This window comes from Haliotis rufescens, unplaced genomic scaffold (genome assembly GCF_023055435.1).
Source record: "Haliotis rufescens isolate VD_foot unplaced genomic scaffold, xgHalRufe1.0.p SCAF_24, whole genome shotgun sequence".
Lineage (NCBI taxonomy): Eukaryota > Metazoa > Mollusca > Gastropoda > Lepetellida > Haliotidae > Haliotis > Haliotis rufescens.
The window spans coordinates 246,252-271,291 of record NW_025963935.1 but is presented as its reverse complement, the minus strand read 5'-3'; the positions used below and the strand labels follow the sequence as shown (position 1 = coordinate 271,291).

General features: G+C 39.3%; 1 protein-coding gene across 1 annotated transcript; it reads right to left on the bottom strand.

Moving 5' to 3' along the window:
• Positions 1–22,846, bottom strand: LOC125383551. Its single transcript, XM_048401907.1, has 2 exons — positions 22,000–22,846; positions 1–566 (listed from the first exon to the last, which is right to left on the bottom strand). The coding sequence occupies exons 1-2, from the start codon at positions 22,841–22,843 to the stop codon at positions 106–108; spliced, it is 1,305 nt and encodes a 434-aa protein (XP_048257864.1). The 5' UTR covers positions 22,844–22,846; the 3' UTR covers positions 1–105.
• Positions 22,847–25,040: the final 2,194 nt, after the last annotated feature.

Genomic DNA, 25,040 nt, shown 5'->3' with positions numbered 1-25,040 from the left:
AACTTTTTACAAGTTTTATTTATCTCCAACAAACCAAACAGTTTCACGTAAATGAAGACATATTAACACACAACGACGTGAACGGCACACCACGTCACTGTCACGTCACCTCCACCGTCCGCACAAACACTGAGTGGTGATGGATGTCGCCAGGTACCCTGCTGTCCGGCCCTGCTTGTTGCTGGCGTCGATGTCAACCACGTTCAGAGACAGCAAAAACTTCACCGTCTCGCTTTTATCTTCCCTACAGGCCAAGTGAAAGGTATTTTCACCGTTCTTGTCCACCAGTGACACATCTGCACCTTTACTCACAAGGAGCTCAACCACGTCTCTGTGTCCCCTCAGTGCTGCCGTCATTACAGGTGTCCTGCTCCTCTTTCTCAACCAACAGTTGGCGTCGACGCCTCGAGACAGGAGCCGCTCTACCATCTCCAGCTCTCCCCACTTGCTGGCATCAAAGAGACGGCGGCAGTCTGCTGGTGATGACAGTACCCGCTTCATCTCCTCCAGGTCCACGTCCCCGCTGGCGTCATGGAGGTTCTCGAAGTCTGCTGGTGATGGAGTCGCTGTAACACAAAGTAAACTCTGTACACATCCAGACATCTTCGTCATACATCTACATTGTTCACACCTCAACGACATCACACACTTCCAACAATCAACGATCAAGGTGAAGGACGACAGCTGGTTCACGTAATCAAGGAATCTGTAGTAAATGTTTAGAATCATTCTAAGTTTTCCCAAGTTAGAGACAAGTCTGGCCAGTCTGATCCTGCCCTGTATTTTTAGATGGGCTGAGAGTACGTAAAACTATGTGAGTATAAAGCTGGTGTTGCGTATGCGAGTATGAATGCTGATAGAGACAACTTGGAGTAAGCATCGTTAGATCAATCACTCCTTGACCAGGAACGGCAATACATTTAGCAACTGTAGTAGGGTCGCACTGGACGCCCGAAAGCAGTTACAACACCAAAATGGGTACCTAACCCTAATGATCGAAAGGGGATCGACGGACTAAGGATAGAGTTCAAAGGGACCTACACTAGAGATATTTGGATGTGTTCTTGTGCATTATAATGAAATAAATCAACAGAAAAAATATATAGGTATATTAGTTCCCATTTATAACCATTTTAGCCACTTGAATTACGAGAAAGGCGAAATAAAAAAATATATAAAAAATGAAAGTGCTTTCGTAAACTAGCGTTTGCTATAAAATGCGCCGCCGCAGGCTATATTTAGTAAAGAAATATTCAAAACTCTCCACACCGCTTGGCGTATTCAATGCCATTTCGTGTAGAGATGATAGATCACTGGGAGGAGCTTATACACACCCGATGACCCCTGACGTCACAGGGCATTGTTTCGCCGGTGTGAGTGGCAACAAAATACTAATTTTACGTCAAAGGGTAATAGCTCCGACGTTCATACAGTTTGGCCCTCACTCTATGAAGATTGATTCTCCAATGAACTCACACAAAGTGAAGGTCAATTCTTAATTGTCACGTGTTTAAAATGTTTGTGGTACTGTATTCTAAAGGTAGGCCTCTCGAATATATTCTACCTTGCCCTTCTTCAAAAAACAATGTTGGTGCCCTGCAGAAATACATTTGTTCCTCATAATATGTTCCGGAATAGAAGAACAAAGGTGCAGGCCTTGGGTGTAAAAATAATATGGCTGACATATTTGGCCATTCTATGATGCAGAACAACGTTTTAAAAATATGACTGAAAAAACACATCCGACACTTGACTGAACAGATTTAGAATAATCACTTATAGTCTTCAGTCTCAGTTGTAAATAATTGTTATTCGTTCAGAGATGAAACTTACAATTTTGCAATATACTGATTAAAATAGAACAAGCTTTTCTGTTGAAACGAGGTTTTAAATGTTTACATCCAGACGTTTGTTATCCCTGGTGACAGGTTAGACAAACGTTTTGGTGTAAATATCGTGTGAAGCAAGCACCTGCTTCCTTCAAAATGTATTCTGTTGTACATCAATCTTACTATATTTACAATGTTAGTTTCATTTAATTTCCCAACAAAATTCTGAAGTACAAACTGAAAACTTACCAATCGTTTACGTCCTAACACGAGTGACATGACGTCACGACCATGACGTCACTGTGATGGTCTGGTTAGGAGCATGGCATAGTTTGGCGCTCGGCTGCTTGTGCCGACCACTCTAAGATCATACAGTGTGGAGAAGTCTTATTACAGTCTCACCTTATTTCGATTCAGATTGCATGTTTAGTTAAAAAATAATTAAGCCTACTTCATTGGTTGAAGAAATCTACCTCATCATGGAGCGTAAAATACGTCTTTATTTTTATTCTAAGATGCTTCGTAAAAATATCAAAGGCACCGACTATACTTTATCCTGTCCGCGTGAAGATCCAGGGTAGAATAGAACTTGAGCAACCCATGCTTGCCGTAAAAGGTAACTATGCTTGTCGTAAGAAGCAACAAACGGGATCAGGTGGTTAGGCTCGTTTAATTTGTTGAAGCATGTCATCGATCCCAATTGCGTGGATCGATGTTCATGATATTGATCAGTGGATTGTCTGGTTCAGACTCGATTATTTACAGACCACCGTCATATAACTGGAATATTGCTGAGTGCAGCGTAAAACAATTTATCATATAATGGGTAGGTTTCTCGGCAGGATAAAGCCAACGGATAAAAACGATATCCGTTGGGGTCATATGCGGATAAAGATGCAAATATCAAAGGTCAAGTAGGGACTACTTTCACTGTTTATAAACAAACACGGCGTCGCACTCGTCATTCGGCGATCGAGTCAGAATTAACCATCGGGAATCTGGATAAACTACAGGGATAATTGCTATCATTATCAAAAGAACAGTCTAATATACTGAAAATCTGTGTCTAACTGTGACGTAGCTAAGGCATTTTATAAGTTTTGGCAACTTTGGAGATATACATTTCGAAACAATTTGGCGAGGGCACGAGACCTAGCCAAGCGGGATCAGTAGCCATATCTGTGCTTGTAGACCTCTGCGGCTTGAAACCTCCTCCACAAATTAGTTGGATTTGGCGGAAATATGTTTGAATTGTTACCTTGTTTCGTTTTGTCGCTGTGTGTACATCTGACAACACTTCTTATCGTTATGACAGGACAGACCGACTGTCAACATCTGACCGTGGCCGTGACGTCTCATAGACTAGGGTTAGAGTAGTTTCCCTTTGACAAAGGGCAGTTACTCTAGCGGACAGACCGATGGATTGCCGCGACATACAATTAAAAACAATTGTTGTTTTGCGTATATGTTGCTTGGCCACTGTATAAGAAACATATTTCAGTTGGAACTATATTGGCTACTGTCACTGTCCGACTGACACATCACTTACCCTGTGACGTAATAAATATTAATGCGCGCATTCCAGGAAAACTCGCAATGTTTCGGTAATGTTTGTGAGTGAGGGAAAGCGATTTTGAAGCACAGAATTAAAGAATGACATTATATGATAAAGAGGTTATCACGCTTGTGTGTTTGGGGATGGTAAATATCCTGTATTAGGAATAAACACTATGTATTTAGCTCGCCAAGGCTCGCTAAATACAATGTTTATTCCTAATGCAGGATATTTACCATCCCCAAACACACTCGCGTGATAACCTCTATAAACCAACCAAACTAACCGTGCGACAACAGTCACAAAATTGATGATGTGGGCTTTTGTGCCCTACGAATTAAGTATGTCTTCAGCATGCATCGATGCTCACGACAACAATCACTGGATTGTCTCGTCCAGACTCGATTATTAACAGACCACCGTGATATAGCCGCTGTTGCTCTTCGTCTCACGTCGACGCCATATCAAGCCCCAGGCCGTCGATCCCCGTCGGGTACGGTAACATATAGGACAACCCCCTCGGTAAACACACTATTTCATAGCTTAAGTTGCTGCAACTGGTACGACAGAAAACACCTCAAATCACAATAACCAGGGACACGGAAGTTTGGCTATATTTACATGTTAGCTCGGCCCCAAAATGCATTTGTTGAATGTTCAGAGTCACGTGATAAAATTGAAGCAAATTAAAACAAAAATTATAAAAAATTCAAAATCCTTCGTTTCGGTGCATGTTTTTTTAAAAAATATCCACACTCTGAACGGATAAGAAAATAGGTCCTTTTATAATATACTAATAATTTTAGTCGTGTCGTATTATATTTTTTAAACGTTAATATGTCTCTGAGCTTAAGTGGTATACAGGCATTCAAGTGGACCAGCCCGTCAGTTAGCCTGTTGGAGGATTTTCAATTTACCACATGTCAATACAAATTTGACATTAATCCCAAAGACAAAAAAATTATCATTTTTAAATTCTGCATCTTAGAAAATTGATAAAGTTTGCTCTAGCCGCATGTGTAGTGTAGTAAAATATAGTTTTGTCTTGAACTATTATAACGTCAAAGCAACGCAAGCGTCCTCATGATTTAACTATAATAGTTAAGGGCAACACTATACTTTATTAAACTACATATGGAGGTAGAGCAAACATTATTTCTTAACTTAAACTCATTAAATGACGTTTTAAGATAAATTAACAGCAGGCAAGGTAACAACAAGTACCTTCTTTCAACGTCTTTGAGAATGCTGATATGCAATTTTCTTTACCTAATTCTTTTTCAAGATAGACGTGTGAGATATTAAAAGGTAACATTCTCAAACAGCGCCATTACCATACTAGTAAACATGCACATTGTATTCCGCCATGCCTGTCGCCAAAGACCGACTCCATGGTCTAGTGCTAGAGCATCCGCCTGGATACTGTGTCTAAGTGGGGTATTCATGTTAAACTGCGGCATGGTATCTCAGTGTGCCAGCACTATAAATCGGCATCAGTCCGTAACAGTACGAGCAGCCACACACACATGCATGCACGTCGACATATAAGTGTAATAATCTTACACGCGACGCTAGGGAAGGAAAAGATCCGACGACCGTTCCTAGACATACATGTGCTGGCGCGCACTCATACCATCAATAACACAATTGGCAAGTGGAGTGACCGAGGTTCGACTGATCTATTGACTGTGACGACTCCATCTATTGACGGTAAGTTTGTTTGTTTTGTTTGTTGATTAACGCCGCACTCAGCAATATTCCAGTTGTATATATATGACGGCGGTCTGTAAATAATCAAGTCTGGACCAGACAATCCAGTGACTGACATAATGAGCATCGATTGGGCATCGATCCACGTCATTGGGATACGATGACCTGCATCAACAAAGTCATCGAGCCTAACCACCCGTTCTGGTTAGTCGCCTCTTACTACAAGCATAGTCGCCTATTACAGCAAGTATGGGTTGCTGAAGACCTATTCTACCCTGATCTTCACGGGTTTATTGATTGTAAGATCTATTTACTGCAAGCCTGCACTTCTAACATGGGAACATGTTATAAACTGGTCGAGCCCGATGTACCTCGCCTTTGCCCTGAGGCATCATTTTGGTTCATGAAAAACCATCAGACCATGAACTCACATTTGTGTTTTGATCGGACATTTACCGATAATAACTGACCAATTATAGTAGAGTCATATCCCTGGAATCCGTGACCACTCTGTTCCTACCTTTTTTTATGATGGACTTGTTTAACTGACATGCTTTACTTAAAATTTAGCCCCCATGACCCTCTGGAAAATGACGGTTAACTCTGCCAGAACGCAATATTCAAAATGGCCGTCGACGCCATTTTAAATAGCATGAAATAGTATATCTCTGGAAGAATATCAGCCACAGACACATATAAGGTGTCTAATTCCACTAATTTGAACATGCTAAATCCATTGGAATCGTTATTTTTTACATTAGAAGCAATTCTGACCTTGAATTCCAAGATGGCCGCCGGCTGCCATGTTGAAAAACAGAACATATCATATCTCGAATACTAGATGGGCTACAAGAACAAAGGAGGTGTCTTATCTAACTAATTTTAACATGATAAAACTATTGGAATGATTAATGTTATCCTTAGGATAAAAATTGTCACCATATATGAATTTATTTGGGTGTTTGAAATACTTATAATTATATGAGGACGTAATACTGTACTAAGAACTACAGAACGCAAGTAAAAAGATGCTTTGGAAACTCCTTACACTTATTCACTACATGAGTCATTGCATGATCTTTCATCACTGCTATCATCAGAATCACTAGATAGATCACTCTCATTATCGTATGCTGGTGAGATTGCAGGTACGGTAATTGTTGAAGGTAAAGCAGGCTGTGTGTAACGATCAGGCAGGTAAAGGCCAGGATCACAATGCCAACCATGACCTATTGGAGAGGGGTGCAAATATGCCAAGTAGTTTACCTGTTCCAAGTGATGGCGGAGACTGTCCGAATCAGGTGCAAGTCTGATAGTGTTTTCACTTGGATGCCCTGACTTCTCCCAAACTTGCACTTTTGGAATCAAAACAGACATAACGAATTACAAATGGTTCCAAGTTCTCTATGACTTCTTGTGTGACTGGAAGTTCTCTACCACAACTTGTTAGCAGGCTCTGTGCTTCTTCAGGATGCTGGGTGCGATGTACAATACTCTTCTTGCCAATCCCATAGAAACCAGAGTTATGGTCACGACCAGTAAGCACATGAATTGGTATAATGCATTCTGCCTTTTCCTCGTCACACAAGCATCAAGCAGAGATCAGTTGGTGTTTCTTTTTTATACATATCAGGTGTTTTTTTAGCAACATATGGACCATTGCTTCATTGAAGAGGTACAGACATCATACAACATGCTTGAAATGTTTTCCTCGGAGTGCTTGATCTACAGACCCTTCTGCAAATACACCTTCTGCCAATAACACTTCAGAAATACCTGAACCCTTAAACCTCTTGTAAATTGCGTAGATGAATGACATTTGGATGTGGAAGGGTGCAATGCATGGCAAAACTTTGCTGAACTGAACCGCCTTCTCACTTTTCAAGTCCAGTAAGAGCAAGTAGACCGGATAATCACCTACAATGATTGCGAAAGGCATCTTTTTTCATTAATTGACTTAGCAAGTTTGCACATCACATCATAGAGGATGGTCTTACTAGGAGGGTCAGAATATGTCATGTGGTATATTGCGCGGCTCTTGACATGGTTGTGACATTTTAGCATGAAACCCTTTTTAACCAGGCACTTGCTGTTCTTCTGGCTTTGGTCTTGAGAGGTCATCTTGGGCTCTGGCCATTGCATGAATAACACCACGTGTCCTCAGAGTAGATGTGTCCAAAATACCGTTGTTCTCTGTCTCTGTCCTGACTGGTGGCTCTCCACGCTTAACTGTCTTGTATGGATCAATCTTCTGCATTGCACTTCCAAGATCCTTGAGAGAGGCAGAGAGATGAGGCCAGTTTTGCACTGGGAACTGGACGTGTTTCATGACTCTCCAACGGTTCCGAATCAAAAATTCTGGTTGAACAAACAACACGTTAGTGCGGTTGACCAGCACCAGTGAGCGTGTCACTCTTGAAGTCATCATTGTCTACTATAGCCACAGCAGGTTTGCCTTCAGAAAGCTCGAAAGGACAACTCAATGAATGCTTTAGGTCAGTCGCTACCCAGAAATGCTGCAGCATAAAAACATCATTGTAGCTGATGCCCAAACCATCTCCCTACGTTTTGTCAGTCCATGTAGCATGACTGACATTTTCGTCTCAAATGCAGCGTGTTTTCTGGTGATGTAACTTGTGATGACAGAAGCAATTGAACAGTTGGACAATCATCAATGACAGCCATCTTTGGATGCTTCTTCTCTCTCCAATTCATGGATGTATGGAGGCCAGGGGTCAGTGTTAATGCTCATGACTTGCTCCTTGAGTCGTGCTGCTACATTCATAGCTAGCTGATCATTGCTGACACCAAGTGAATATATTGCAGCCTCAACATATGTTACTCCTGCTGTGGTGTGATCATAGACCAGTTCACTCTGATTCTTCTGATTGCGTTGATGAAACCTGATGCTTTCACAAAATTCTTTGATCAGAAGATCTTGAAGTAGCTTGAGATAACTATTGAATTATGCCCAAATTTGAGATGATGCCTTTGTAATCATTCAGGAGACTTTGTACGGTAACGAATTCATGATCTTTGAAAATTACTTGATGAACATGATTGACGAATATACTCTGTGCTTCTCAGAGGTTCACCTGCTGAAGATGCTGAGCGCTTTCATCAGTGATATCCTTATGGTCACTATTAGCACTACAGAAGCTTTATTTAGATCTATTACTACAATGGAGTGACTAATAGGCACCTGAATCCGAATCAAATATAGCAAAATGTTTTCCTTGGCATCTAAAAATAATATATCCTTTGTAGAATTTACTATAACTACCTTAGCATTAAGTTATTTGCTTTAACATTCACAATCAGTTTTACGTCGTTGATGTTGTGCTTCAAACAAATTATTGAGGTCAAACAGATAATTTCCCCTCAATCCTTAGATATTGACCAATATCACATTACACTGGTATTGGATGAAGATGACAGATAGATGGGGCATATACAACTATGTACATTTAAATTCATACCAAGATCTTTACAATCGGTTAATCATCTCTAAAGGTATGACAATACTACACCCAACTGCTAAAGAAACACATTACTAAAAAAAACCCGCACAATTAATGTTTAATACTTTAGCATGATCAATTTTGGTCGTTACTAATAGTTTTGTTAAATTCAACATTTCAGCTTTTATCACCTACAAAAATATCTTTCAAGCTCATATAGTTTCCAAGATATAACCTTATAAAACTATACGGCATGTGCGTTTCTTTTGTAGTTGTGTATACCTTATATCCTACATTGTTGGTGACCATTTTGAAAATTGAGAAAAATATTATCCTCAGGATAAAATTAACCATTCCAATAGTTTTATCATGTTAAATTAGTTAGATAAGACACCTCATTTGTTCTTGTAGCCCATCTAGTATTCGAGATATGATATGTTCTGTTTTTCAAGATGGCAGCCGGCGGCCATCTTGGAATTCAAGGTCAGAATCGCTTCTAATGTAAAAAATAACAAATCCAGTGGATTTAGCATGTTCAAAATAGATATACTATTTCATGCTATTTACAATGGTGTCGACGGCCATTTTGAATTTTGCGTTCTGGCAGAGTAAGCTGTCATTTTCCAGAGGGTCATGGGGGCTAAATTTTAAGTTAAACATGTCAGTTAAACAAGTCCATCATAAAAAAAAGGTAGGAACAAAGTGGTCACGGATTCCAGGGATATGACTCTACTATTACTAACCTTATCACAAGCAAACACAGCACAGAAGCTATCGCGACGGTAGCCACCATTTTGAATTTTGAATGTGTAAAACATTTCGGCTGCTGTCTTAGTGATGAAGTGTCGCCTTGTCGCTGTTACATTTCGTATTGCTTATTTTCACAATCTTTACTGAGCATGACTGTAAATGCATGCGCTCAGGTATTTAACCGAATCACAACAATAGCACATGTGCATACTCAAGTCCGTTAAGTAGGAACTAAATCAGTGGGTTAAAGAGTCGTTGGTTATCTGAAGTTTGATGTACTATGCATATAAACATCATCCAAACATTATTGGGAAATATTATCTTTATAATACGAGTATATCGATAAAGGCTCGTCAAAAACGTTATCCTGTATGACTTATAACTCGCGCTGCTTTTAAGAGTATTTCGGTAATACCAAGGTTTGTCAGCTTGATGTGGGAGGAAAATATGAAGTATGGTATGGTGCTGGGATTCGGCGATCTCTGCACGGGGAACTGCGCCGCCTAATACGAATTGGTCAACCGTGCCTACTCATTAATTTGAAAAGTCGTCGGAGACGGGAATGAAATGACAAAGGCTTTTTCTTGTCAGTCTGTCTGTCTGCCTGTCTGTCTAACCTTTTGTATAAATGAGATAACTATATTTACGGGACTAAATGCTACTCAACTGGACTCAACTAAAGAGTCACTATTATTCTGCTTTGTCTCTTAGTTGGTTAGCCAGCCATACAGGTGTACGGGACGGTATCTATACCTGCTATAAACCAGTTAACAGAATATTTATCTTTGTCTACAGAGCGTTAGAAAACCCTTGATAATGCGGTTCTGACAATTCAATCAGGAAGACGAGTTATTTTAAAATTGAACTCAGAAAGGTGGTAATGTTTCATCTTGTGTAGTTATACTGCGCTGCAACCGTCGGAGTCTGTAATATAATAGCTATAACTCCTGTATCCATGATCAGAATCTATATTTCTGTAGAGCGTTAGAAACCTATCGACAGTGCTGTATTGCAAACATTTTTGTCTGACTTATCAGGCAAATAATTGTTTAGAAACGGGACTCAGAACGGTGGCAAGTTTGCTCTCAAAATCCTTATCCTTATTCTGAATCAACATTTATTTAAATCATTGGAATGACCATGTGAACTAGGGTTATGGGGTTGTTGGTTGAAGTAGTCGTGGATGCCGATGATGCGTATGATGATGGAGGCGATGATTCGGAAGACATCGATGTTGAAAATAATGAGTCTGCATGTGAAGCGTCTGTCGGTGTACAGTGTTGGGGTTAAGCACAAGTGCGGTGGAAGGATATTTGCTGTTCAATTTCCGTCTATGGCTCGTCACAGATTTGTGCTACTTCGTGTGCCCCGCCGTGATATTGCTGAAATATTGCTAAAAGCATACTCACTCACTCACTCACTCACTCACTCACTCACTCACTCACTCACTCACTCACTCACTTACTCACTCACTCACTCCGCGTCTCATACAAAGATACCTTTCACAGATATGACGGGCACCTTTATCACACTGACGTCGGGTTTTCATTTATGCTTCAAACTAATTTTCTACACTCATGTTCCCTAATAAAGAACGTTTTTCATTCGACAACTTGTGTTCCGGTTTGGGGACCAAACTACTGACATCTAACCCTATATCTGTATTCCAGTGTGGAATAATTCGTACTCTTCTGAATGCATGTATTTGGTGATAAATTTTCCCGTTTAACAAAATGTCTATATTAATGGTAAACCAAATCCGTGCCGAATGAAAATAGCAGACAACATTCAATGCAACTTGGCCTAGCGTATTTAGTCCGAAAACAAAACCATTGTGTCTATATCATAAGTCTCCACGGGACAACTGCTATTTCAAGAAACCACCTGTCAATGTTTACTATATAGATCATGCTTTTACGTTGTGTTTTTCCACCTGATCGAGGTAAGACCAAGTGATGAAACTAGTCCCGTGACTGCAAATATACTGAACAACAAAAGTTCCTGTGACATTGAATAAGATTTAATGCAAAGTTATGTTTTTTTACCAAATCTGAAACAAATTTGTTTTTCAACGGATAAAAGACTCCTGTAAGTGTTCAAATGGTTTAATTTTGCCATTCTGACTTCAGAAAATGCGTGATTTCATTAAAAAAAACATGAACATGTCGAAATGTCAATTTACAAATCAGTAGCGTGCAGGTGTCCGTCCACCTCTGGTTGCGATGCAAGCAACACATCTTCGTCTCATGGACCAGGCGTCGCACAAAGTCCTGTGGGACATCTGTCCATATCTGCTGGAGCATGTTCCGAAGTTCCTGGAGTGTCTCAGGAACACGTGGTCGAAGGCGCCGATCCATCTCATCCCGCGTGTGCTCGATTCGTGAGAGATAAGGGGAGCGAGCCAGCCAGGGGATGATATACACGTTGTTCTGTTAAAGAGAATCATGAGCAATACGAGTTGTCATGATGGAAGGTAATGCCTGGGCCATGACGACGCGAAAACTGTAGAACAACAGGGGCGATGATCTCGTCGCGGTAGCGCTGTCCATCGAGATTTCCGTCTACCACAATCAAACGGGTCCTCTGTCTTGCTGGAATCCCACCCAATACCATAAAGTTGCCTCCCCCGAACTGATCTTCTTCCATGACACAATGATTGACGCAACGTTCACCTCGACGTCTGTACACTCGAATCCGTCCATCGGTTTCCTGTCAAAATGGGACGTCTGGCGGATCTTCTGGCGACAATCCCTGCACATCTGAGGCGGTGACATAAGGTTTGTGAAGATATTCGTCGAAGGCCAGGGATGCTTCTTGCAGTCATTGTGGCCGGCTGGAATCGATTTCGTCGGTGTGTTGTTCAAATCCAGTTGCCTTGTCCATTATTGGTTACGCGTGGCCTGCTACTCTGAGGATGGTCTCTAACTGCATTCGTCTGTTGCCAACGTTGCCATAAACACCAAATGGCGTTTCTGTGGACGTTAAATTGTCTTGCAACATCACGTTGACTCGATCCTGCGAGGCGAGCGGCTGTGTTTACTGAGATCCCGTGATGGGTATATGTCTAGAACAATATCGTGCGAAAATAGGCACCTTTTCGCAACCAAGTAAGTCCATACGCCCATACATGATATTTCGCTCAAAAGAAAGTCTGTTTTGATGACTCTGAGGCTTGTTTTGATGTTGTTTACACTACTGACTGTATGCGGTGACGTGGAAGCTGTCGGACCCCCGACAATCAACGCTCTCGCAGTAAGATACAGGTGCTGTCAGCATTTCAAAGACAAAATATACAAACGATGATATCATGCAAGCTCTGTTAGAGTTAAAAACTGATGTTAAAACAGTGAACGCTTGTGTAACGACAATGGAAATGAAAGTCGACAAAATGGCGGCTGAGGTATGCGAACAACGAGACGAAATCGCTCAGCTTCGCGATGATAATAAAGTACTCAATCAACAAATGAGTGCGATGAGAGACCGACTTGATGACTTCGAATCTCGATCAAGGAGGAATAACCTTCTGTTCCATGGATTTCAGGAAGATAAGAACGAAACTTGGAAACTTCGGAGCGCAAAGTTCGAGAATTTGTGAAGGAAAAATTGGATATCACTGAAGCAGACGATATACTTATCACAAGAGCTCATCGAATACGCAATGAGAAGCAAAACTCCCCTGTTATTGCAAATTTCGTCATTACAAATACGAGGAACAACATTCTATATGCGGCTAAAAGGAAATTCAAAGGTCAACAAAACCCACAGTAGAGAGTTACAGAGGACCTAGCACAGCGTGTACGCGAGGCCCGACGCTCCTTAGCTCCATTATATTCTGAAGCTCTAAAAACCTGATTAAAACCAAAAATTCGACACGACAAACTCATGGTTGATGGAAAAGTGTTTGTATACGACAGTGTGAAGAACATGAATGTATGCACGGCAAATGGAACAGGATATCAACAAACATCATAGAAGGCACGCAGTCTAACCAACAGCACATACACGCCCCTTGGTTTACGTCGGTATCTGGACCCGGAAATGGAAGGGAGAGCACTCCGGACAGAGGTCCGCGATCAACAATATGGAAATGAGGAGAAGGCCACATGAGGAGAAGGCCAAGGCACAAGTTGGAGTATTCTCAGTTGGAATATTGATGGATTGTACAAACACGTGAGCTCTTCATTTGGTGATATTAAACAGTTCTGCAGTAGATACGACATTATTAGTTTCTAAGAGTCGTTTGTTAAGGAGGAAGATGGCTTTGGCGATCTGTTGTCCGATTTTTAATCATTTTACTTGTGTCTACCTAAACATTTACAGCGTGGCCGTTACAGTGGTGGTGTAACCGTATTGGTGAAAGATAATTTCATCAAGAACAATCTTATTCGTCGAATATGTCATTCATTTATCGACTGTGTTGTGTTGCACTTTCAAACAAGTTTTTTAGGATATTAAAAGTTTCAGTTTTACATTGATCCAAGTCCTCTTGGGGGATATATTGAGACAATCATAAATATCTATAACAATCATTACCTACTACTTGCTGGAGATTTCAATGCAAGGATGCGTACATTTCTGGATTTTATCCCAGCTGATGATCTAAACTTCATTGATGAGAACAGTGATGACTATCCAACTGATGGGTTCGATATTCCCCGTAAAACAACGGATAACACTCGATACAACAGTTATGGTGTCCAACTAGCAGAGTTATGTTGCACACGTGACGTTCATGTACTAAACGGGATATGGATGGGAACTTTACTTGTATCACTCACAATGGTGCCAGTGTGGTGGACTATTTTCTGGCAAGTACAGATTTATTTCCACATTTTTCCTTTGATGTTCATGAGAGAGATGAATCTAATCACTTCCCTCTTTACTGTACTATTGACTTTGCACTTAATTACTCTGATGAATCCAACAGCAACCCCAATGTTTTTAATAATAGTCATATTCGTAATGAAAACCATCAAGATTCAGCTCAGCAAGAAAGATGGACCAAGTATACATGGTACCCATTTAACAGTAAATCATTTATGGTGAATTACCAAGATCTCTTTTTAACATATTGTGAAACTATATACACACACATTGAAGAAAAAGTAGAAAACAGTGTAGATACTTTAACATACTTTACCATAGTGCTGCAGAAGAGTTTAAAAAGTGTACAACGGAAGTAAGTTAACTGACATATCACCACAGCCACCTTGGTGGGATGATCAGCTGGAAGTATTAAATATTAATTATTATTATTATATATATATATTCCCTCTGTTAATGGCAATAATCTTCCATTTTCAAATAAAATGTTTCTTTAAATTTCCTTTTACATTATATATAATTTAAAGAAACATTTTATTTGAAAAAGGAAGATTATTGCCATAAACAGAGGGAAATTCTCAGTGCATCCAGACATGATTCAAAATCTTTTTGGAAAGTGCTAAACTCCTGCAGAGTAAATCATAAGAATCCTTCCAACATAAAAGTAGACCAGTGGTTTGACCATTTTAATAACTGTAATTCTGACTGCAGCTTTGATTACAGTGACCCAATATGGGAATACATAGATGCAGATGACAGTGACTATTTATGTGAATTAAATGACCCTTTTACACAAGAGGAAATTAATCCAAGTTTGAAATTGCTCAAAACAAGCAAATCTCCTGGCCCAGATAGCATAGTTAACGAATTTTTTAAAGCAACTAAGAAGTATATCGCACCATTATTAACAAAACTATTCAATAAACTTTATGACAGTGGTATATTTCGTAGTAGCTGGGGCAAGAGTATTATTTGTCCCCTACACAAATCAGGCAGCTTCTCTGACCCAAATAATTAGAGGCATTTCTTTGATAAATTCTCTGTGTAAAGTTCTTACAACAGTAGTTAACAACAAACTTCAACACTGGCGTGATAACAACAAATATCATTTCTGAAATCCAAGCTGGATTCAGAAAAAAAGTATTCCACTATTGACCAGATATTTACCCTACAAGATGTAGTCAACAAATATTTATCAAATAGAAATGGAAGGTTTAATTGTCTTTTTATAGACTTTTCAAAATATTTTTGACAGTGTGAACCACAAAATGTTTTTTTAACATATTCCTTCAACTGGGAGTTTCTCAAGTTTATATAATTCTGATGTATTTTACACTATGTGCATGTGTGAGAACCGATTGTGGACTATTGCAACACTTCAAGTGTACCATGGGTACTCGTTAGGGGTGTATCTTAAGACCTCAGATCTTCATCATATTTATTAATCTGTTAGTTTCAATGTTGGAGGAAGAAGGTGGTAGAGGTGTGTTTATATCTACTCATATCCCTGATATATTTGCTCTGTTATTTGCTGATGATGTGTCAACCATCTCTGATACTGCTTTACAGCTTCAAAAGACCCAGGAGAAATTATGTGATGATACTGGCATGAAAGTCAATCTGAATAAGACTAAAATAATAGTATTTCGGAATGGAGGTCCTCTTCGCAGTTATGAAAAGTGTTTTTTAAATGGTCAACAGATAAATGTTGTCAACATGTACAGATATTTAGGGATTATTTTCTCACCAAAGTTATCTTGGACCAAGGCCCAAGCATGTCTAGCAGCCAAGACAAGGAAAGCACTTCTATCAATATATAATTATCAAAAACAATTTGGATACATTAATCACCACAATCTTTTTAATATTTGTGATGCTATGATTTCACCAATCCTATGTTATGGATCAGAGATCTGGGGAACCAGCTACTGTAACATTATTGAGAGTGTCCATAACAGATTCTGCAAATCATTTTTAAAAGTAAATAAGTTCACCACCAGCAACATGGTTCTAGGAGACTGGTAGGATCCCCCTACAGTATAATTACATGTCAAGAGCAGTCAAGTACTGGTGCAGGCCTATTCAGATGGAACAACACAGGCTACCCATCCAAGCTTATTATATCCTAAAATCTCTTGATGATAAAGGTAAAATTACATGGGCATCACATATTAGAATTATTTTATTTCAGATTGGATTTGGTTTTGTTTGGCTAAGCCAAGACATTGGTAATATTCAACATTTTATGACAGATTTTAAACGAAGATTTTACGACTGCCTCACTCAATATTGGCACTTTTCCCTGACAGCATCAACGAAATGCAATTCCTACTCACAGTTCAAGTCATTACTAAATGTGGCATCATATATTACTTGTGATATGTCTTCTTACCAACGTAGACTTATAGCCAAATAGCTAATTTCAGCCTTGTTGTTGAACTGGGGCGTCACAACAACACCCTAAATAATGAACGTGTCTGCACTTTCTGTTTTTCAAAGGGACATAACCATGTAGAAGATGAATTCCATGTTCTTATGATTTATGACCAGTATTCTAGAGCAAGAAGAAACTCTTTTCCCAAGCGTCTCGTTAACTCTCCCTCTATTTAGAATTTTATAAGACTTATGTCAGCTGAAAACGAACAAATTATAAAATGCTTAGGTAAATTCCTCTCCAAAGTCATGAACATCGAAAGGAAACACAGTGTGGAACGGTAAATCATTATTAAATCTACTCAGCATGCACATATATATACAGTATATTTACATTTTATTATTGGCCGGTGGCCTGAAGTACCGAATAAATTTGTCTGTCTGTCTGTCTGTCTGTATACGCCCTGTGTTAATACAATCCATTTATTGTGCCCCTTGACTGTATTGCAAGCTTTTCCGCCTCACATGCACAAAGTCAATCACATTCCTGTAAATTATTTGGTAACCTGCAATATTCTTTTTGCTCTATCACTGTGCGTTGAACGTGTCATGACATGATGCGCTCGCAAATCGAGTGGAAGAAGAGTGAGATGCTCGAGATGATTGACACCAGATGTAAGTATAGTTGTCAGCGATTAGATTCAGTGAGGATATTTGAATTATTTAAGTAACTTAACATCGCTTTTAGAACTAGACAACAGACGGAGGCACGTATTTCCTTTCGCTAATAATTTATGCCGGTATGTGTTCAACTTAATCTCTGATATTTCTTTGTAGGGTACTTGTCGTGAAGCCGGTTTATCTCCAAACCTATGACAAGGGACTGATAGAGAAGTTGTCTTGTTAAAAGATGTAAACAAATGGCTTCAACCACGAGGTGTTAATGAAGCACAGGGTTGGTGTATCATGTCTACTTTCAGTGTTAGAAGTGTTAATGATGTTTCCTGTCTCCACCAAAACGTTTCAGATGCATGAAAATTAAAATATATGTAATTGATATGTCATTGATTATTAAATATTCATTCTACTTGCACAAAAATGCGTTTGTAGTATAGAGAATGCATGTAAAAGAAGCTTAAGTAGAACGCAACTTTTCTTGTTCTTATCTGAGTCACGCGCTCTTTTCTAAATTGTAATGAATATTGGTGGGAGTATTCATTCCGACGTTACCCTATGTGCCTGGGTATTGAGAGCCCCATCTGAATTTTCGGAATTGTCAGAGTCAGTTATTTGCGCAAACATATCAGATGAAATAAACATACAGTGAATTATCGTTAAGTAGAAACATTTAAATAGAAAGGTACCCTCATGTAGAGAGACCTTCCTTTGGTCCCGGTGTCCCGGTATAAACTCTACCCCGTACAAATTCTCCCCCCGGAGAGTTTATACCGATACAGATTCTCCCCCGGGCGGATATATTTCGCGCCCCCCTCAGTATAAAGTCTCCCCCCCTGATTATTCGGTTTGTTGCAATGTCTTTAAGTACTATATTCTTTAAATAGATATCTTTAATGTAAGGAGGCTTGCTTTTAAAAATCGATTATGAAATATGGTCAAAATGAATTGATATTTCAGTATATTTTATTTGGTAACTGTACCTTCCTTCCTAAAATAATTATTAGATATATATCATGACAAACAAATTTGAATGAAATGACTTAATGTAACAAATACATGAACGATTAATGTTGTAACTGAATTCAGAAATCTTATTAATCCTCGCAAACATTCGGTTTTAACACTAACTACTTAAAAACTGTCAACATATCCATGCACGCCACCTGTTCAGGCTGTCCGTTATACTCTGATTCAAGATCTAAAATATATTCCTTAATACAGGCTATACGATTTAAAAAATGGTATCAGTGGCTAGAATACCATGGTGCAACCAGGTTTCTGTTAAACACCCCCACACATACAAGTAACTAAATGTATATTTAGATAAATATTTAACCCAGAAAAAATAAAGGAGAGAAAAAAAATAAATAAAAAAGTACATAAACAAATAAACATTAAAATCTTGAGGAATATGAAAAGCCAATGTGTAATGCTAAAGCCGAAGACATGATAAACTGTACCATTACAGTGTTCCCCGATATGCATGCTTTACCTGGGTTACATACCGGTGATCTAAGTTAGAAATATATGACTGATATAAATTCTTTCAACACGATAATATCGCATATGCTTGGATTATCCTTTTTTCTCAAATGTGCTCCATTCAAGAAAATTATATTGAATTATGTATTTACTCTCCCCCATGTATTTTGCTCTTTTATGTCAAAGCTTTTAACACCTTACACATTTTAATTACAGATTACGTTGTTTAGATTTTAATGCCAACAAACCAGGCTTTTCAATGTATTTTGTTTCAACAGAGTTTTATACATAAATATATGAATGGGGATTGACAAACAAACTTTACTGGCTTATGTAAAAGCCGCCTCCCTTAAGGCTGAGTTTCCATGTGCGCGGTTTGCCACGCGGTTTGGGGCACGTTTAGGAAGGCGGGTGAAATGCTATATACAAAAACTATGCTTAAAAGTTCGGCGACTTATTTTCCATGTGCGCGGTTTGGCGCGGTTTCACCAACTGCAAACCGCTAGGGGCTAGCAGTTGGTAAAACCGCGCATATCCAAACAGTTCATTTATGTTAGGTTGGTAGCTAACCCTTGAGAATCTACAAATAGGACACTTTTGTACCACTTACATTCCCTTAATTGGCATTTTAATTTTAATACCTCTAGTTAGTACCGTTTTAAGTTTAGGTTCCAGTGAATTGCCTAAATACTGCTTTTGCTTACAAAAACAAGAAATCCACTGAACTAACTCACTTAAATTTATACGTGCACGCAAGTAAAACTTGTTCAGAAGCTAATATTCTCCATCAAAAAAACCACAAAGACACCACATAGCAAAAGCAGTTTTAGAAAATTACAATTGTTGAACTGCATGACAAGTCTATATAAATATATAGTTCGGGGTAGAAAATGTTCCGTGAGTCCTCGTAGAAAAGTTAGTGTCTTGACTGTGTGTTTTCTTTGATGAGAATGTTTCTCACCGACCTTAGCGTGTAGGGGTGAGATGTCCTGGGCAGGAAATGACAGTGTTTTGACTACTCGTCTTTCTTTAATTAACGTGTTGGGCATCCCTAAATTAACCTTTATATGTTAAACCAACACAGGATGTTTTCTGGAAGTGGACAATCGCGAATGTCATAGGGCTGACATGACACGTGTTAATAACTGTGCTAGAACTTCTAAAGGTAATAAACATTCTTTATATCTAACGACTAGTAATATATCTACCTATATACCACGTGATTGTCACATATTGCGGTAGTTAAAGAAAGCGCAGTGCTCAAAGTGAAGCCCTTTCACTCCACATTCTCAACATCGTCTCTATCGGAAGTGTTCGGCTTGTCTATAGAAGTAAACACATTTAATGATACATCTGTGTGTTTAAAGTGGATTTTGACAGTCCAGGCAAAGTCGGACCCAACACAAGCCAACATTTGACAACAGGCTACGATTTGAAAATGGTATCAGTGTAATACCAGTGGCTAGAATATCATGGTGCAACCAGGTTTCTGTTAAACATACAACATCATAACTATCTAATTCAGCACTGATTAAATTTACTTTAAAATCTACTAAGACTGCGTACGTTTATATGTATAATCGTTATAAGCAAAGTAACCCAAAATATAGGTAAATGGGTTTCAACTTCCCGAAATGATTAGCATGTAGAATAGATTAAAAAACACCTGTATTGAACAACGTCAACCGGCATCGTCAAAGCAAAGTGTACATGTAAGTGTTACAATGGGGCTGGCGGTGAATATTAATGAAGAACATCTTGTTAAAAAGACACACCGAAACTGATTTGTATAACTGATGACCACAACATATTGCAAAATATCAAAATAGTCAAAATGATACAGTTTAATCTCACACTGAAGAGAATATAAGAACGACACAGGGAAGTAAAATAGTACGTCATATAGAACTGAGATAAAGTAATCTGACGTTATATACGTTATATACAACTTAAAAATATATTATTATGAAAAACGAAAGGAAAGGTTGGACCACACCCCACCCACCCCAACCCCCAAACCCCCCTTCCACACCCTCAAAATCAATAAAAAGAGTAACTAAATGTAAACAAATTAACATTAAAACTATTGGCAACTGCATGGCAAGTATTTATAAAACGACCGGGGGAGGAAATATTCTGGGGGGAGATTGGATTTCGTAGGGTGGGGGAGAGTTTATTTCGAGGAGGGGCGGAACTATACCGGTATAAATTCGGCGGGGGGGTGGGGGGGGGGGGGGGGGGGGTGGGGGTGGGGGGGTGGGGGGTGGGGTGGGGGGGTTAGGGTTTTATTCTTGGGGCGAATATATTTCGTATATTTCGTGACACCGGCACGCTCACTATATAATTATCGACGACTTGAGATGTGTTATTTCTATATCTAAATAGCATTTCTTCATTCATTGTGACCGGTTATGAAGTGTGTATGATTAATGTATTGCCAGATTGTTATAACAGATGACAACAAACCATCTTCACTAATACAACTAAATCTTCACAATCTTCACAAGTCCTCAATAGATTATAGGAAGCCAACATTTCTGTCAACATTACCCTTTGTCATAAGAAATTACCCGTTTTTTACCCCACTGAATATTCAACAAAACAATTAGGGTTGGCATATCTTCAGTTAGGGTTGGCATCTTTGCGGACTGATTTGGGTATGGCGAGACATTTCATCTCAACACTAATATATACACGTAGCTCCCAACATGTTTTAAATTCCATCATACAGACAATCGTTAACCCAATTATTGCTGCTTGACGGTGTATGTCCAAGGTACAAAATTATTTCAAGCGAGACATGTAAATCTGTAAGCCACACGTTGATGTACCCAATACACACCATCATGACATGTCCTGGAAACCCTATGCTTACATGCCCAATCAACTCTTTGCCGACATGCTCAGTAAGCCCTATGTTGACATGTCCGGTAAACCCTATGTTGACATGTCCCGTAAACCCTATTTCGATATGCTCTGTATGTTATGTCAACATACACTGTTAACCCTAGTCGACATGCCAAGTAAACCCTATGTCAAAATGCTATGTAAGTATGTTGTCATTTTAAATGCTACATACAATGTTTTAAATGAGCTTAATTTACGGTCTCCACATTTATGCATAGAAAGTTAAGACACATTTCTAAAGGCAGAAGAAGGCATATCCTTTGCATGCATTAGATTGATTGTTTGAAATTCAAGACATACATTTATCCTTTTTTTCAAAGGAAATAATATATTTCATACATCTATCGCATGGCATGTAAAGAGAGACGGTTGTAAATTCAGCCACAAAACCGTTTCCATAATCATAAGAAATATCTGCTAAAAGTCTCACCTCCTGAAGCACCAGGAAACATAGGGGGCGATGTAGACAGCAACGTTTCATTAACATCATTCTCTTTAATCCCTTCTCTCATCACACAGCTTGTATTAAGTGCCATAATGTCCTCTGTAAGACCAGTGATTCTTTGCTTTGAATCATGCAGATCATTAATGGTCTGATTTAATTGATTGTTTAAACTCTGAATGTCAGCACTGAACTTTTGCTGCATTCCCCGCAAGCCCACCCTGGATGACTTGTTATCATTGGTGAGTTTTTCAGTAGCTTGGTTCATCTTCACACAGCTTGTATTCACAGCTTGTCTTATAGCAGTGTTCACTATCTTTGCATCACAAAGACCAGCTACCGTCTCATTCAGCTGCAGCTGTAAACCATGGATGTCTTCGGTCAGCTCGCCACATAGTTTTACAACACTCTCTTTGAAAGTGTCTCCTTCTCGTTCAACATGTCTGAACTGTTGTTTTACTGCCTGAAGTTGTGTCTTCGTGTTGTGTACATTGGCTTTCAGGCTGTTGACTTCATCCAGATCACGTCCCCTAATAATATCCTCAATGTAACCTTCTTTCAGAATGCCAGTAATCGCTTGTTTCACGAGAGCCTTCATCAAGGAAGGAATGAACGTGTTAGTCAGTCTCTCTTTCAGTGATGAATCCAAAGTGCTAAATGTATTATTCATTTTAGTCTCAAGATAAACAGCTGTTTTGTTCCATGCGTTGATCTCTCCCTCTAGTAGCCTCGGTTGGCCAGTGAAAGCTGTCAAATTGGTGTCAGCATGTACGTCACTGACACCACACATCGACACAAGACCGATGACTATTGCAATGGATACCGTCTCCATGGCGCAGTTTACTGTATACGGCTGCACTGATGCGAGATATATATACCATGGCCCGAGTCAAGTGTTTGGCCGAAAGCGAGCTCAGGGAAACAGATACTCTATAAGTACTTCCTGTGTGTACATGTGGCGTCATAACAGCAAACATGACTAACAGATTCATCAGAATATTGTGTTTGATACACGGACTACTTCTGACGTCTGTGAATTTGTATTGTAAACAGGAGGACGCGAAACACACTCAAACAAATATAGTGTACGTTCACAGACAGTACATATTCAACATCTCTTACAATACTTTATGGTGGATCCAACAAACAAGCCAATTTACTAAAATCCTATATTAGAAATTCACATGTCAGCGTTAACCGTTTGACTTTGCAAGGAATATGATTTAGTTCACTTCACATGAATTGCTAGTGGAAATATCGGAGGATCAGTGATTGCATGAGAACCACAGTTCAGGAAGGGTGCTATGGATCTCGAAACTCGGGACAGGATCTGTTTGAAAAAAATAACACAGGTCATAATATTTTATGTTAATAAAAAACTCGGCCTCTACGTGCATGTAAAGAAATGTCATCTCCACTGACAAAAAATCTTCCATCTGCTCGGAAAAGTTGGAATCAGTTTGCTCCTGTGAACATGATTCTTTTTTCAGGTGAATAATTGACATGCCTTTGCATGCGTTTGTGATGGGTTGAATCGGTGGGGCAGGATGTGCTCATAGTTTCGCGAACACCTGGTATCATCACTATTTGATAGTGATTCATAAACACATGCTCATGATATTGTCTGAATCGTACAATCGGCTCTGTTTTTGGCAGAGATTTCTTATGAATATCAAAGGTGTTTTGTGACAATCATGTTCCAGGATTGTAAAAACCCATGTTTCCTCAATTTGTAAAAGTGTTTTGTGCCTCTACGCCAATCTATTATTTTCCTAAGTCAGGCAGTTTGAATGTGGAATGTTGCTTCCAAGAGCTAAGAAAAATAACTTACTTCCTCAAGTATGACATTTTACCATTATAGAATTCTCTAAGTATTAAAATTACAAAAAGAATGTCCGAACCTGTGGTAACATTAAGAGCAACATTTCTCACTGTTTGTACCCAGTATGTATGCCGGAGAACACCGTTCCCACCTTGATGATATATATGTTTGTACTCAGTATGTATGCGGGAGAACAACGTTCCCACCTTGATGATATATATGTTTGTACGCAGTATGTATGCCGGAGAACACCGTTCCCACCTTCATGATATATATGTTTGTACTCAGTATGTATGCCGGAGAACACCGTTCCCACCTTGATGATATATATGTTTGTACCCAGTATGTATGCCGGAGAACACCGTTCCCACCTTGATGATATATATGTTTGTGCTCAGTATGTATGCCGGAGAACAACGTTCCAACCTTGATGATATATATGTTTGTACTCAGTATGTATGCCGGAGAACACCGTTCCCACCTTGATGATATATATGTTTGTACCCAGTAGGTATGCCGGAGAACACCGTTCCCACCTTGATGATATATGTGTTTGTACCCAGTATGTATGCCATAGGACACTGTTTCCACCTTGATGATATATATGTTTGTACTCAGTATGTATGCCGGAGAACACCGTTCCCACCTTGATGATATATATGTTTGTACCCAGTATGTATGCCGGAGAACACTGCTCCCACCTCGATGATATATATGTTTGTAACCAGTATGTATGCGGGAGAACACCGTTCCCACCTTGATGCTATAAATGTTTGTACCTATTATGTATCCCGGAGAACACCGTTCCTACCTTGATGATATATATATTTGTACTCAGTATGTAGGCCGGAGAACAACGTTCCCACCTTGATGATATATATGTTTGTACCCAGTATGTCTGCGGGAGAACGCCGTTCCCACCTTGATGATATGTATGTTTGTACCTAGTATGTATGCCGGAGAACACCGTTCCCACCTTGATGATATATATGTTTGTACTCAGTATGTATGCCGGAGAACACCGTTCCCACCTTGATGATATATATGTTTGTACCCAGTATGTATGCCGGAGAACACCATTCCCACCTTGATGATATATATGTTTGTACTCAGTATGTATACCGGAGAACACCGTTCTAACCTTGATGATATATATGTTTGTACCAAGCATGTATGCCGGAGAACACCGTTCCCACCTTGATGATAT

What these genes read in the sequence shown, in the direction of transcription:
- LOC125383551 (XM_048401907.1), bottom strand. Translation starts at nt 22,843, where the DNA reads ATGGAGACGGTATCCATTGCAATAGTCATCGGTCTTGTGTCGATGTGT. An exon ending in GTTTCCTGGTGCTTCAGGAG is followed by an intron (nt 567 to 21,999) that starts GTGAGACTTTTA and finishes TTTGTGTTACAG; the next exon opens with CGACTCCATCACCAGCAGAC.